A 14,534-nucleotide genomic window follows, 5' to 3' on the forward strand; every position below is an offset into this window, starting at 1 on the left:
TCTGCCCTGAGCATGAGATTTAATTATCCGTAGCAGCAGCATAACTCTCAGAGCCACCACTGTTATTAATGGCCATAAAAAGAACCATAAAAACCTGGCATGTTACATTTCTTATAATATATGGTAATGAAGAACAATTTGGTTTCCCCTTTTGGTTTTGACCTCCTCCTCCACCTTTTCTTGCAGGTGCACACGTGCACCTGCTCCCTTGCATGCCGCCTGAGCCGTGACTCCTTCCAGCGCCGTTCTCCCTTCCTTGCCTGCACAACTAGCTCTGTTCACACTGTTCTTCCTCCTTCCTGGTGCAGGTGTTGCATGTACAAGTGTCTTTTGCACACTTGGGTACAGGACATGGACCATGTCTAGGCTGCTTCGCTGCTCTCCTGTTCTTGGATGTTACTGTCTGCAGTGTTCAGCTGGGATTGTGGATTTGATGGCCCTTTCAAGGCACGTCCAAACCATCTGGATGCCATGCTGTGCCAAGTCCTACCACTTGATAAGCCCTAAATTCCCAGGTGTCTTTTTGGAGGAGGATGAGCAACTAAATGGCCCCACAAAGCTGTGGGGGATGATTCCCGTTGCCACAGTGTTGAATGATGGTGAAGAAGCAGCATAACAAGAACATATGAGCTCTTCTTTCATATACACCAGCCACCACCTCTCTTGCTTTGGGAACTAAGTTTCAGATGCTGAAACTGTCTGTGGGTTTGTGTTGTGTACCCCAAGTCAGGTTCCAGAATGTACCCCGTGGATGTTGAAGGTCTAGGCTGGCTTCTTTGGTGTATGAGTGGAGAGTTTTGTATGCACAAACTTAGGAGGCATTATTTTCTGTGCCAGCTACAAGAATATCCCCTAGGCTGCCTGCAAGAGCCTGCAGGCAATTCTCACGTTTAGGCTTTGTGCTGCCGTCCTCATTTGCTCTGTCTGCAGGCAGGGTGCAGCTGATCTTTGTCCGCTAGTTGTAGCAGGAGAGCTGCACCGCCGTGTGCGCTGGCTGCGCTGGTGGAGCCTGAGCCCTTGCAGCAATTGGCACATCTGCGTGCTTTGCTGCTCCTGTTGCGAAACAGCCGGTTCTGCGGGGCTGCAGCCTGACGCGGAGCTGTGGACTGGCTGCGGGGTCACTCGCCACCGCGGGGCCATCAGCCCTGGCTTTGGCAGGTCAGGAGGTTTAGTGCTGGTTCCTCTTCTAGCTCCGGGAAGCCTGTCATCACCAAGATCCTTCTAACTTACACTTTTCAGATGCTGAGACTCCCAGTGCATTTACATGACAGAAATTGGAGTGCATTTAAATTTGCAGGCCAAATGTTTGTGTTGCTTTACATCACCCTGTACTCTCTGTATTTCTGCAGATTATTCATCTCCGTAGGGGCAAAGCTTTTCTTCAGCAGGTGGCTGTGCCTGCAAATTGTGTCTGTTCCCATGTTCTTTGCGATGCCCTTTCTCATCTCTGCCCAGTATGGCTGGAGACGCGCTGCTGTCTGCAATCCCTGCCTGCAGCCTCGGGTGAAACCTGAAAATACTCAACACCCAGAGAGGGGCAGAACCTGGTGCCCTTGGCTCCAGCAGCCTTGTTCATCCCTTTGCAGGGATACTGACTGCTACAGAACAGTCACAGCAGGTAACATCCTAGGCCTCGTGATATTTGGTGCTTTCCTAAAAGCTGAGGTAGTCAGTTCAGTTGCTTTCTACTGGAAGAGGTTGTTCTCAAAATGCGTCAGTCTGCTGTATGCAGGAAAAAGGCAGAAGGACTCAGAAGGACAGTTGAAATGCAGTCTAGCATTTGTGATTACTGAAAACAGCTCCTGAGTTCTAGAGCCTGTTTCCTGATTTGGAGACTTAGCAATTGAGGGCTTAGAGGTGCCTGCGCCAGGGAGAGCAGGGCAAGAAATACTGGCCTGCTGGGATTAAGTTGATGGTTATTGGTGTGCAGTCATTAGTTGTTCCATCCTTACCTGCCAGCCTTGCCCCCTCTGGACTCTGAGCACAGCCCTGGTCCTGGGGCAGGCGGGGAGGAGATAGGAGCTGTTGCTGGAATGTGCTGCACGCTCAACTGGGCTGATGAACTGTTGGGTTTGTTTTATGCGGTGGTGGGTGGAAAAAATGTGTTTCTCTGCTGTTCTTACAGTTTGTTAAAAATGCTTCTCAGTGCCTGGAAACACAGATATTGGTGTGTGCGTGTTTGTGTGCGCTCACGGGGTTATGCAAGTCTGTGCCTCATCCCACAAGCTTATTGACCAGAGTTGTGCCCAGGGATGAGAGACTCTGAGCGTGCGTGCCGAGAGTCTGCAGAGAAGCCACACTGATTTAAGGTGCTCTTATTAGCAGGACCGAATGTTAACAGTCCTTTTCAGAGGCTGGTGCAGGAGCTTCGGTTAGTTTGTCCCAAACTGTGTGACAGGGGAAGGGCAGGTGTGCTGGCATCACTCGGAGCTCGCAGCCCTGGGGCCAGGGGCTCCTCTTCGAGCCATGGCAGTAGCTCTGTCCTGCGGGTGCTGCCCCAGGAGCTGTGGGGCACACTGGTTTGAGAAGGACTTGGCCACCCACTATTGAAAGATACGATGTTAGAAATCCAGCGGCTGGAACATCCTTCAGCCACAATAGTTGTGTGACATCTGCTTCTGCTGATGCAACCATAATTTCTGCTTCTGAGTCTCAGCTCTGTACCTTATTTTCTGAACCTCCTGAACCTTGTGCCTGGTACCTTGCTCAGAGCACCTGTAGCTTCTGCCTGCCAGGCTGATGGGAGCTGGAGGACAAGGGGGCTGCGCACACGGGACAGATGAAGTGCTGGTTCTTGAGGCAAAGACCCCATTGCTCTGGGCCGACCTCCTCCAGGATGCGCCTCGAGCAGCACTTGTGTCTTGGCAGATACATCAGTGTTTCTGTGACCCCGCGGTCAGGTGTGGGCACTGGTGAGGGATCCGCAGCCTGTCGGGTGGGTGCCTTTCTGTCCCTGTGCGGAGGCTCAGACCTGTTTGCTTTAACTGACCAAGCTGCTAGAAGGAGTGAGTCTGTTTTGTCCAGCTACATAACAGGAGAGGATAGAGGAGACAGAGCCAGAATCAGACATGCACAGTAGGAAGACAGGAAAACTTGTCACAGTGAAGGTATCACTTCTGTCTGTGGAGATACTCAAAACCTGAGTGGACGTGGCCCTGAGTAATCTCCTCTGCCCTTGGAGCCTGCGGCTCTGAGCAGCAGTGGGACCAGGGACCTGCTGAGGACACTCCGCGTGCTCCGTGACCTTGTGGCTCTGCAGCCTGTGGCAGGGAGCGTGTTGCTCGGGCTGCCCTCAGCTGGAAGGTGCTTTGTCCAGGGGCTCTCCAGGGACATTTGAGCTAGAAGTATCCGAGGGCAAAGCAAAACCCATAATGGTGGGATCCCTGGAAGGCAGTTATCTGCTGAGTGCACTCAGTGTCCTACTTTGGTTTTATCACCCAAAGAGTCTCTGCTGTTTGAGCAGATTTGATGGTATTTATGTGATGCTGTAAGTGTCCCCTTGCCTGGTAATTATACTGATTAACCTGGATCATGCTGGAAAGCCACATATGCCTTGTACCAGAGGGTCTGCCACCATACATCTGTGTTATTCAACTGTAACAGATGCTGACAAGAACTGGGGAGATGAGTCTGAGCTGCAAGTTGTTCTTGCTTTGTTAGCAGTGTCTGGGAAAGACAAAGTTTGGCAGTTTTTCTGTCTGGAAAGAAAGTGAATCTTGGGAGGTGACAGTGCAGATCCACGTTCTATGCACGGTGGTGGAGGTCCTGCCTCTTCTGTTGCTGCACCTTGAGAACACGTCTGCCAGCAACACTTTCTGCTGCTCTTGCAGAGTCCCTTGGGCTCAGGTTTTAGGACCAGATGCACTTCTGGCTCTAGGAGTGGGACTGTGCAAGTTTGCTGCTGGAGGGTGTTTATGGAGGACTTGGTGTGGACTATGCTTGGAGACCCTGATTTGTCAAGGCCACTGGCAAATAATAAGTGGTACGTCAGCTTAGAAGACAAAACCATCCTGACACTAGGGGTAGTAGCCTGGTGTGATCCATGCAGCTTTAGGGGGAGCATGTTTCTCGTGGCAATCCTGCTGGGGCTTTGGAGGCCTGGGACCCCTCACTTTTCTGGGGTGAGCTGGACTGTGTGCATCTTGGCAGGAGGTGGTTTCTGCTCACAGTCTGCACCCTTGTTGAAGAGAAGGATTTTGTCTGCCTTGTGCCACTAGAAAAAACGGAGCTGTCTGGGGCTGTTTGTGTGCCCAGCGCTGCAGGTGCAGATGGCCTGGGCTTGCTCCCTGCTGGGACAGGTGACCTTGGGGGTGTTCTGGGAAGTGCCCGAGCACTTTCCTCCTATTTTGCATGGTATATTATGAGCTATATCATTACGAGCAGCTCAGTTAAGTCATTACAGCTTTGGTGAATGCATGAGCTTTTTCCCTCTCATCCCAATTCATCACTATTGTGCTGACATGAATCATTTTCATTATAAAATGCTTCAGACCCCGTTAATTAACAGAATTGCTTAAATTTCAATGAGATAGCGCTTGCCCAGAAATAACGGTTTTTTATTCATGGTAGAGTGGCAGGAAAGTCCTACAAGCAGAGGCAGCTGAGGGACACAGTTTGTGCGAGGCTGGTCCTGCCTGTGCTCAGGCGGAGCCTGCAGTTTGGGCATGTTCATTCTCCCCCATTCGTGCTCCCTCAGCCCCTTTGCATGAGGTGGGGTGGGACTCCTGCTCAAATGGCTTCCTCTGAACAGACCCATTGCGACATGAACCCTCGCTGTCTGCCAGTGGAGGGCTTGGGATGCTCCCTGGCAGGAATCCTGCGTGCTGGAGCGTGGACCTTGGTGATCGAGTGATATGAGGGCTGAGAGTTACCCAAGCGTGTGAACAGGCAGATGCTGGAAGTACTTGAGAGATGGTGGGTGAGACAAACCTCCCCTTGATTCATGAGGCTGAAGGCAGTGGGAGTCCAGATAATTACAGGACCAAAATGACAGAGGGACGAGGGAAGCTGGGTGAAATTGTGCCTATCCGTGAGAGCTGCAAGGATCTGAAATGGTGGTTATGTCTTTATAATAAATCCTAACAATGATAGTCACCGGAATAATTGCTAGTTTCAGAAAGCAAGGAGAGATAAATGTCTCCAGAACAGTGTTGCCAGCTCCTGCCACACCTGTAATGTCATGCACAGGGGCAGGCGGAATTTCACCCTCCCGTCTCAGTGGCATTTCTGTCTGCCCTTGGGCCATGGCAGCCGCAGCTCCTGCCTGCCAGCCGTCCACCGGAGCCATGTCAGAGGGGCACAGGGTCACCCCGATGAGCTGCCGGCTGTGGAGGGCAGATGCCTGGGAGCCTCAGGGCACGGCCCAAGGCCACATCTCATCTCATCTCAGCGCCGTCCGCTGGCAGCCAGCGCTCCTCGCTGTGCTGGGGCTGCGCCGAGGCTGCCCAGGAGCGGCTGCTTGGGCGGCTGTGGTGCTCTGCCATTCCGGCGCTCTGCCATTGATGCTTTGCTTGTCAGGAAATGTTTTGCAAGTTGCTGAGAGCAACTGGATGATTCTCTACTGTTTGCTTGGCAAGGGAGCAGCTCCTTGTCCCCTCCAGGTCGCACCTGCACAGCCAGGCAACCCCCTCAGCACCTTCCCTGACAGCAACCAAGATTCACAGTAGGAGGAGGTGAAGTTAATATTTAAACAGAAAAGCCTGGGAGAGAGAAAGCAATTACAAAACCAGAAAAAAATGTCTAAAATCTGTGGGAATGTTAAGAAACTGAGCTGGAGGGGATTTTAAGCTGATTTCTAGCTGTTCTGGGGTGTTGTTGCAATAGCAGGACTGGGAATGTGCAGCTAATGACCTTCCATCTGTGTACCACTCATGTGTGCCCCTGGTGTCACCTCAGGGCAGAGTAATTTCTTTGTTTCATTCTCAAAATATTTCTTCTCCGCTTTGTTTCCATGTAAATAAAATTCTCCTGGGTGACATAGGAAATTGTAACTTGTGTCATTCACAGTGTTTTCTGTTTACTACTCTTTGTTTCTTGTTTTACATTCCTTTATATTTGAGTTCTGGTCATTTCCCCCAAGCCCAGATGACTACTGAAGACCTATAAACACATATTTTTAAGAGACTTCATTTCATAAGAAGTACTAACATACCATACGTTTTGTTAAGCTTTACAGTCTCTGGTGCACACTTGGCCCATAGCACAGGGCGTGTATATCATCTCTGGTCTCCTTAACTTAGAGGGGCACTTGAAAATGAGGGGTTTGTGCAGATAGACATTTGGAAATAGATTGTCCCACTCATTCCTTGGATCAAATATGGGTCTCCAGGCACCCTTGGACCAGAAGGCAGGAGTGAAACAGCTCAGCGCTGTGGGCTGAGACAGGAGTGCTGCCTGGCTCCCACCTGAGCAGGTGAGGGTAGGAGGGCTGTGGTGGGTTTGTGCCAGAGGGGTTTGTGACTCAGCCTTTCTGTGCAAACCTCCAGGCCGGTCCCAGTGCAGCCCCAGCATCTGTCGAGTCCTCGCTGCTGTGCCTCTGGCCCCGCCGATCCTCTACCTGCTCCCGGCCTCTGAGAGGAGCACAAACCCCCTCTGAGCTGGGGTCTGGTGCCGGAGCTGCTGGCTGCCTGCGACACAAGCGTCAGCCAGAAACCTCTCGCACAATGTGCCTGGGATCAGCCACAGAGACTCGCGGGGTTCAGGTTGGGCCCGTGGCTGTTCCTGGGCTCTGGGGGGATTTTCAGGATGTTTCTGCGTGGCAAACAACCCATTGGGTATGTTCTTCTCTCCAAATCCCATTTCTCCCTTCAGTCAGCTTTCACTTACGTGGTCTCTGTGAGGGCTGCAGGAGGGTTTGCTCCCCTTTGTGCCGGGGCCCAGCAGATGGTGGTGGTTGCCAAAGGAGGCAAACAGCACCCAGGGCTGTGTTAGGAAGAGCATTGCCAGCAGCCAGGGGGGTGACCTGTCCCTTCTGCTCAGCTGTGGTGACGTGACATGAGTGCTGTGTCTGGTTCTGGGCTGCCAAATATAAGAGAGACATGAGCGAACCCCAGTGAGTCCAGGAAGGGTCCATGGAGATTGGTGACATGGTGGAGTATCTGCCATATACAGAGGGGCTGGGGGAGATTGAGCTGATCCTGTTTAGAGCTGGGGCTTGGACGACGTGATTTCCAGCCCTTCCAACCTTGTCCGTGATTCTGTGGGTGCTCTGTGACCTGCCTGTGCTCACGCTATGCCGTGGTTTGCAGGTGTGATCCGCACAGCTGTGGCTGACCTGGACAGGGAGACGCAGGACCGGTATGAGGTGGTGATCCGCGCCACGGACATGGCGGGACAGCTGGGTGGCCTGTCCGGATCCACCACAGTCACCATCGTCATCACCGATGTCAATGACAACCCGCCGCGCTTCCCTCAGAGTGAGTCCTGGCAGCGGTTGGGGCTGAGCGCGGGGTGGGACAGGAGCTCAGCTCTTGGCACCGCCTGGCACGGGGCTGCAGGGTGGCAGCACTGGGACAGTGGCACACACAGCCCCTTGCCTGGCTCTGAGCGCATCCCTGCGCTGTGGTGGAGGGGCAGCAGCCCCGGCCAAGCCTGTCCAGGGTCTTGGTGCTGGTGCTGAGCAGGGCTGTGGTGGGGAAAGCAGAGCCGGCCCTCTCCTGAGCGCTCTGCGCTGTGCTGGGCAGAGAGCAGCCTGTTGGTCTTGTCTCCTGGGGCTCGGGCAGGGCTGCGCTGCTGGCCTGGCCTCTCCTGGCTGCCACGTCAGAGCTCAGCGTGCGGCACCGCGACGCGGCCCAGCTCAGCAGCCCGTCACAGGACAGCTCTGCTTTCCAAGCCACCGCGAGCAGCCTGTGGCTCCGGCTGGTGTCTTCTCTGGGCCCTCTCTAAATGCAGATTGTGCTGTGAGGAGTGGGCTGTGCGACCTTCGCAGGGCACAGCAGCTGTGGAGACTGGCAGTGCCGGGCTGGCAGAGCAGCTGCAGCTGGAGGATGCTCAGCTCTTTAGCTGCATCTTTCAGAAATTAGAACTGGTAAATATTGCAATGAGTCAGAAAACACTGGTTGCAGGGCAGTGTCCATACAGAGAAATCAGCCCTTACTTCACCCAGCACTTTGAAACATCCCCAATTATCTTCCCTCAGACCTTTTTTTGGCTGGCATATGTGTTTCTCCTCAAAGGGCATTCTGGACTATAGACACTGGTAGAGCTTGAGCAGAGCTTGTAGTCCAGGTGTCCCCCCAAGGACATATGTAAAGGACCATATCAGGCTGGAGGGGTTCCAAAGGCAGAAGCAGTGACCCCAGTACCTTTCTCTCCTCCAGAGATGTATCAGTTCAGCATTGTTGAAACTGCTCCGGTGGGCACTGCCATCGGGAGGGTGAAGGCAGAGGACTCTGACGTCGGGGAGAACACGGACATGACATACCAGGTGAAGGATGAGGAGGGGGTGGAGATGTTCAGAGTCACCACGGACAGCAATACCCAAGAGGCTATCATCACGGTACAAAAGGTGAGAGATGAGGAAAGGGACGGCACAGATCTCTGGGAGGGCCCTTTCCTTTGAGGAGCCCTGCTGCTGCATTTGAGCTGACATGAACGCTTCTCAGAGCACTGCTCTAGCTGTAGCAGTTGCATTTTTGTGCCTGCAGGTGCAGGGGGAGACCTGCCTCTGTTCTGCCTGGGTGCACACACAGAGCTGTGTCTGGGGAGGCAGGAGAGCAGCAAGAACGCGGTGCCTGCTGGAGCCTGCCCAGCAGCGAGCTGAGCGGAGCTGGAGCTGCGCACAGGGCTACAAACCAGCACTCACAGATGTTATTGATAGCACCTGTTAGGGGAGAAATACGCCCACCTAATTCCTATAGCTGACCAACAGCATTTTGTATCTGCTTTTGGTGGCAAAAAAACCCAAGCAAACGCTTGATGCAGGCGTGAAGGAATGATTGTTCACCAGGACCGCTGCAGTCAGCTCGCCTCCCCTGTAGAAATAATAGGGTGATTAATGACCAAAACTCACTCCCTTGCAGCACGCAGGGTGCTGCCTTCTCTGTGCATCCTGGCTGCCTGGGAGCCCTGGGGGAGCAGCTGGAGCGTCGTCTTCCTCCTGCCCCCTCGGCCTCGCGCTGTCGGCTGCATGGGCACAGGGTCTCCCGGCCTGGGCGGAGATGCTACCCCTGGTGTCTCTGATGAAGGAAGAGGCAGTGGGGTCTCTTTGGGCTGGGCATGCCTAACGCTCTCCTGTCATTCCAGCCTCTTGACTACGAGTCAAAGAGAGTGCACACTGTCGTGGTGGAGGCCCTCAACAAGTTCGTGGACCCGCGGTTCGTGGACCTGGGCACCTTCCGGGACCAGACCATTGTGCGGGTCTCGGTGCTGGATGTTGATGAGCCCCCTGAGTTCCGTCCCACATCCCACCTGATGGAGGTCCAGGAGGATGCGCATGTTGGCTCTGTCGTGGGGGTGGTCACCGCACTCGACCCAGACACAGCGAACCATCCTGTCCGGTAAAGCAGCTGCCTGAACTTCGTGTCTTCCTTCCAGCAGTGGGATGGGGTCACCTGCAAGGGACACACGTGGCGTGGGGGCCTTGTGGCCTTGACCGGGGCAGAGGGGAGATGGTGACAGAGGACAGACAGTGCAGGTGAAGGTGACAAGTGCCGCATGTGTGGCCAAGCGGGTGAGCATGTCCTATGGGACAGGCAGCTGCAGGTGAGTGACAGCCTGTGCACAAGCAGAGCAGCCATCTGGCAGGTAACAGATACGTCACTGGCAAGTGACGAGTTTGAGTGGCAAGGGAGTGTCGGGGACAGTGGCTGGGTGACGTGCGTGTGTCCTTGCTGCTGACAGCAAAGCATTGACAGTGGTGTGTGGGACAGGCCAGATGAGCAACCAGAGCTGACGGGAGGGCAGAGATGAAAATGACATGAGGTGAGGCTCGGGAGGTGCAGAGGCACAGCTTGTCTGTGTGTGTGTGCGTGTGTGCATAGGGATCAAAGATCAGAGGAGTTTATATTTGGGCAGGGGACATAATCCAGGCAGAGTTTATCTGCACAGGACATTTCCCATTTCCATTTAATCTGTGGCTAAAGAGATTGTTACCTTGTTAAATTGTTATTACCTAAGGCACAAAGCAGCCTTCTGGCTCTGCCAACTGGCCTGAGTCGCAAGCAGTTGGGTTGGAAAGCTGGTGTTCAGAAAACATCCCCAGTGTGGAAAATTTCCTTGAAATGTGTGTTCTCGTGCCAGGTGACGACACAGCTGCAGGCACCTCGTGCACAGCCGCTCGCTTCAGATGAGCAGCGGTGGCTTCGCATCTGAGAGCTCTGCAGGGAGCCCGTCCCAGGCAGAGATAAACTGGGCTGCAACAGGACAGGGGTGTGGGCTGGAGGATGTGGCCAGGGGGCTCAGTTTCAGTATTGACCCCATTCAATGATGTCCCCACGCAGGTGCTCGGGCTGCTGAGCAGCCATGGAGAGCAAACCAATTCAAGGTGGGGTGAGAGGTTTCTCCAGATCTTCATGGAAATGGAGACAGAGATGAATGTGAATGAAACCAGCCTTGGCATGGCAGGAACTAGAACTGTGTATGTGAGGCTGCACCACCTGCACTAGTCTGTGTTGCCTGTTGGACGTGTTCTCAAAGTGCCTCTGCTCACCTCATCGTGCAGCTGCCCTCTCCATTCAGGCCATGTGTCTGATTTCTTTCTCTGTGGCCTGTCCTGAGCATGCAGCTGTTAGCTTGCACTCTTCGGGTGTGCGCAGTCCTTCTTACACATCTGTGTGTGCGTATATCTGTGCATGTGATTTTTCATTTGACTGTTTCTAGCAGTGCTACAAAACATGGATTTTATTTTCTGATCTGTAATTGTAGGAAAGGGGCCTTGGGGACAGAACTATTCTTATTCTCATTTTTTCTTGTTCTTTGTGCTGCTTCTCTGTGGAGCTTGTTGCATTGTTTGCAGACAGAACAAAAGAAAGTGGAGGAGGGAGTCTTTCTGCTGCTGTGCAGAAGGTGATGGGGACTTGGAGCAGAGAGAAGCAGATTCAAGTGTTCAGCAGGAACAAGAGGGTTAGAGCCCAAACTGTGCTATATGTGTGTCTCTTATAGCGAGCTCAGTGTCAGACAGGGCAACGCCTTGTGCTCAGGTACAAGCCCCCAGCCAACAGGACTCCCAGGCATCTGCTGCAGCTTGGGAATTGCAATGTGTTTTCCCTTGTGAGACTTGATGCGTTCAAATCTGTGTCCTCCCGCAGATGCAGGTTTATACTGGTTGTGCCGATGTGGCACCAGTGCAGGAGGAAGGTGCTGTTGGATCTTTCCTGCTTTCCTGTCCTCTGGCCTGCTAGGTAATTTGATAAAATACTTTGCCGCGTAGGCAGCTGTTCACAGCTTCAAGGCGGTGCACAAACATTAACGCAAGCGTCCTGCGGCACCCTGCCAGGATATGACACTAAAGCGTCAGCAGGAGACGGCAGTAAGTCACCTCACATTTCAAGTGCGCTACTCCAAAGTACAGTCGCAAGAAGCCATCACTCGTACTTCACCTCTGATACATTAGAGAGCTGCTGGCCCTGACGGCATGACCAACGTTTGATCCTCAGCTCCTTGAAGTTGGTATGAACTCTTTCAAGTCGCTGCAGTTCGGTGGATTTCTTTAACTTCCTGAAACTCATCTGCCAGAGGTGGGAGCAAAGACACAGCTCTGTTTCTGCAGTGGCTGCTGTGTCCTGGGCTCTGGTCTGTGTGTTGGCTCAGCCCTGTAAGTAGGGGAGAGCCACAACCGTCTATCATGATGACATGCACTCTCCCCTTGAGGCAGAAAAGGACAAGGATTGCCAGAGCCAGCAGAGCAAAAATCAGCTCTGGCAGTGTTTCCAGGTCCTGCTGACACCAGGCTGCCAATAACAAGGTTTGGGAAGCCAAATGGGAAAGGAGGTGCCCTTGGCTCTTTGTTTCCATCCACAGGTCAGCACAAACAGGGCTGTGTGGGTTCTGCCCCATCCAGCCTGGAGCAGCTGCAGGGGGCACGATTCAGCCTGGGGCTGCCCTGCGCTCCTGCTGATCCGTCCACTTGTCCCACAGCAATGTGGCCACTGAGAACAAATCCCCTCCAGATGAGCTGGGCTGCGTTGCAAAGTGACTGTTACCAAGACATGGGGGCTGAAGGGACGTCCAGCTCCGCGGTTCTTGGAGGCATCCTGGAGGCTCCGCTTGCTGCCCTGTCCCAGCTGCCATGGATGTGGAGCCCTGGCTGGGAGGAGAGCTGGGGCCCGGGGATGAGCGACTCCAGTGTGGGGCTGGCACAGGGACACCCTCCGGTGCTGACGCTGTGACACGGGGACTCACCCTAGAGTTCAGCACATTTTGGGGGGAACATGAAGACCACTGTGGTGCAGGCAGTAATGCCTTTCTAAAGGACTGGTGCTTTCTATTTTATTCCATCTTTGTTTGTTGCCTAACAAAAGCTGGAACTACTCTTTTTTCAGACAGAATTTAGTTTCCAGTTGGCTTTTTGGCTTTAGCTGTGCATTTCCTGGGCATAGTGCAATTTTTCTCAGCTGAACCATTGTATGAGGTAATACAGTGATAGACTGTCTGTGTACGTGAGGCTGTTTGTGTGGGAGCCTTTTGTTTTTCTCTCTGCAGTGGGAGCCTGTGCTCTGATTGTGTACATTCCGGGCTTTATCAGCACTGGGAAGATGTTGCTTGGGATTTAAGGTTCTCAGAGATACTCTTGTTTGGCATTCACCAAATCCGGAGACATGTGTTGGACATGGGCATTTTATAGACTCCAACAGCACAGCAAGAACTACAACCTGCTTCAACACAAAAGAGAGAGGAGGAAAAAACAAACACAACAAAAAGCTTTTCACACAGTATTTGAAAAGCTCCCTATTAAGAAAACACATGGCATAAAATGTGCTCCTTGTTCTCAGGGAGAGAAGTGAAACAAACTGCTTGAGATATACATTCAAGAGAAAGATGAGCACCAAGAAAGCTGTCTAAATTAAGCAGTCACTTGTAACATCCAAACCAACAGGCAGTGCCAGCGGGAAAGAGGGGAAGATGGATGACAAAGTCCGCATCCCAATCAGACTGCTGTTCTACGCAGGAGGAAGGAACGTGTCCTGTCTCTGGGTACCTGGAAGCCCCAGGGATCAATTGCTGCCCCATCACAGGATAAAAGCTCCATTTGACTTCAGTGAGATGAATGAATTATGAAGCTGGACTGCTGGAGCTGGAGAGGCTCATGGATGGTCAGCACAGACTTTGGTAAAGATCATATTGCACAAACTGATGTAAACTGAGCACAGTGGGTAGCTTCTTGATCCAGCTACTTGAGCACAGGGTCAGCCATAAGCTCTGAGAAGGGGAGGTCTGTCGTGTACAGCAGCGTGGAGTGGTTTGATCTGCAGCTCTGGGCAGGCTGTGGCTCTGAGGGACAGATGGACATCCCTGTCCCGTTGCTCCCCAGCTCCGTGCCAGCCCAGGGCTCCATGGTGCTTGGCACAGATGGAGCTGCAGCCCTGCCTGGTCTCCTCCCCACCAAACCCTCAGCGCTGAAGCAGGGTCAGCCCTGCTTCTCTGGCAAGTGCAGGTAACACTCAGCTCTGTCTCCTTCCCCTGGCGCGGTGCTGAGAAGGTGGTGTCTCTGTGTAGTGCTGGTGACACAGGGACCAGATTTCTGGTTTGGTTTATGCCCTGCCGTAGGATATGGGCAGTCAGTCCTCAGCAGACAATTTGGAGGTGCCAGAAGACAACCTTGGCAGAAAAACAATTAGAAGTGTAAGACAAGGTTATGGATGGCACAAGGCAGAGCGCTCACTACCAGCCCCCTGCCCTCTGGCCGTGCAGGCAGCCGGTGTCAGGGGTTTCCGGGCTCAGGGATGTCTTCTGTCCCTAACTGGGTTTTTCTGTGTAGCTGTTTTTTGCAGACATGGTTGGTTGTGCAGCACTGACATGAGTGTGAACAAAAGAGTCATGTGCTTACTCGAGAAGCAGGGAAGGCGTATGGAGAGCAAAGCCTCACCTTGAACTCTAACAGGATTAAAAGAATGGAGGAACAGGATGTGTTCGAGGTCAGGTGAAGTGGGAGAGCAGTGGAAGCCGTTATGCAAATGCGTTGATTATAGTACTGCAAAGATATTGGGTGTTGTTGTCCCCGTTTCTCTTCCTCCTTCCAGCAGGACGTGTGACTGATGAGTACAAGTCAGAGCGGCCAGACCTCTCCTTCCCCTTTGCAGTGAGCGAGCACAGAGTGTCTGAGAGGCTGCAGTATGTGCCAAGAAGTGTCACTGTCCCTCCTGGAGCTGGCTGTGTGCCTGCAGAGGTTCTGTTTCCAGCTGGGAGCTGGGGCAGAAAATGCAGCGTGGCTGGGAAGTGTCTGGCAGGTGTTTTGGGGTGCCTGGGCTTGTCCCTAGCTCTGTGTGGCAGGTCCCCATCACCCCTGGGTGCAAGGAGGGGAGGAGGCCGACCACACAGGGTGCAGAACCTGCTGCGTTGTGCATGCGTGCAGATGCAATTTAGATAGTGATTTTTTT

General features: G+C 53.2%; 1 protein-coding gene across 2 annotated transcripts in view; it reads left to right on the forward strand.

Moving 5' to 3' along the window:
• CDH22 (cadherin 22) overlaps positions 1 to 14,534 on the forward strand; it is a 73,780-nt gene that overhangs the window by 37,993 nt on the left and 21,253 nt on the right. For both annotated transcript variants that reach the window (XM_065849628.2, XM_065849627.2), the window contains exons 5-7: positions 7,248 to 7,415; positions 8,319 to 8,506; positions 9,244 to 9,497. In XM_065849628.2, the coding sequence (XP_065705700.1) occupies positions 7,248 to 7,415; positions 8,319 to 8,506; positions 9,244 to 9,497 (610 nt within the window). The remainder of the gene's footprint in view (positions 1 to 7,247; positions 7,416 to 8,318; positions 8,507 to 9,243; positions 9,498 to 14,534) is intronic.

Source organism: Patagioenas fasciata, chromosome 16 (assembly GCF_037038585.1).
Source record: "Patagioenas fasciata isolate bPatFas1 chromosome 16, bPatFas1.hap1, whole genome shotgun sequence".
Lineage (NCBI taxonomy): Eukaryota > Metazoa > Chordata > Aves > Columbiformes > Columbidae > Patagioenas > Patagioenas fasciata.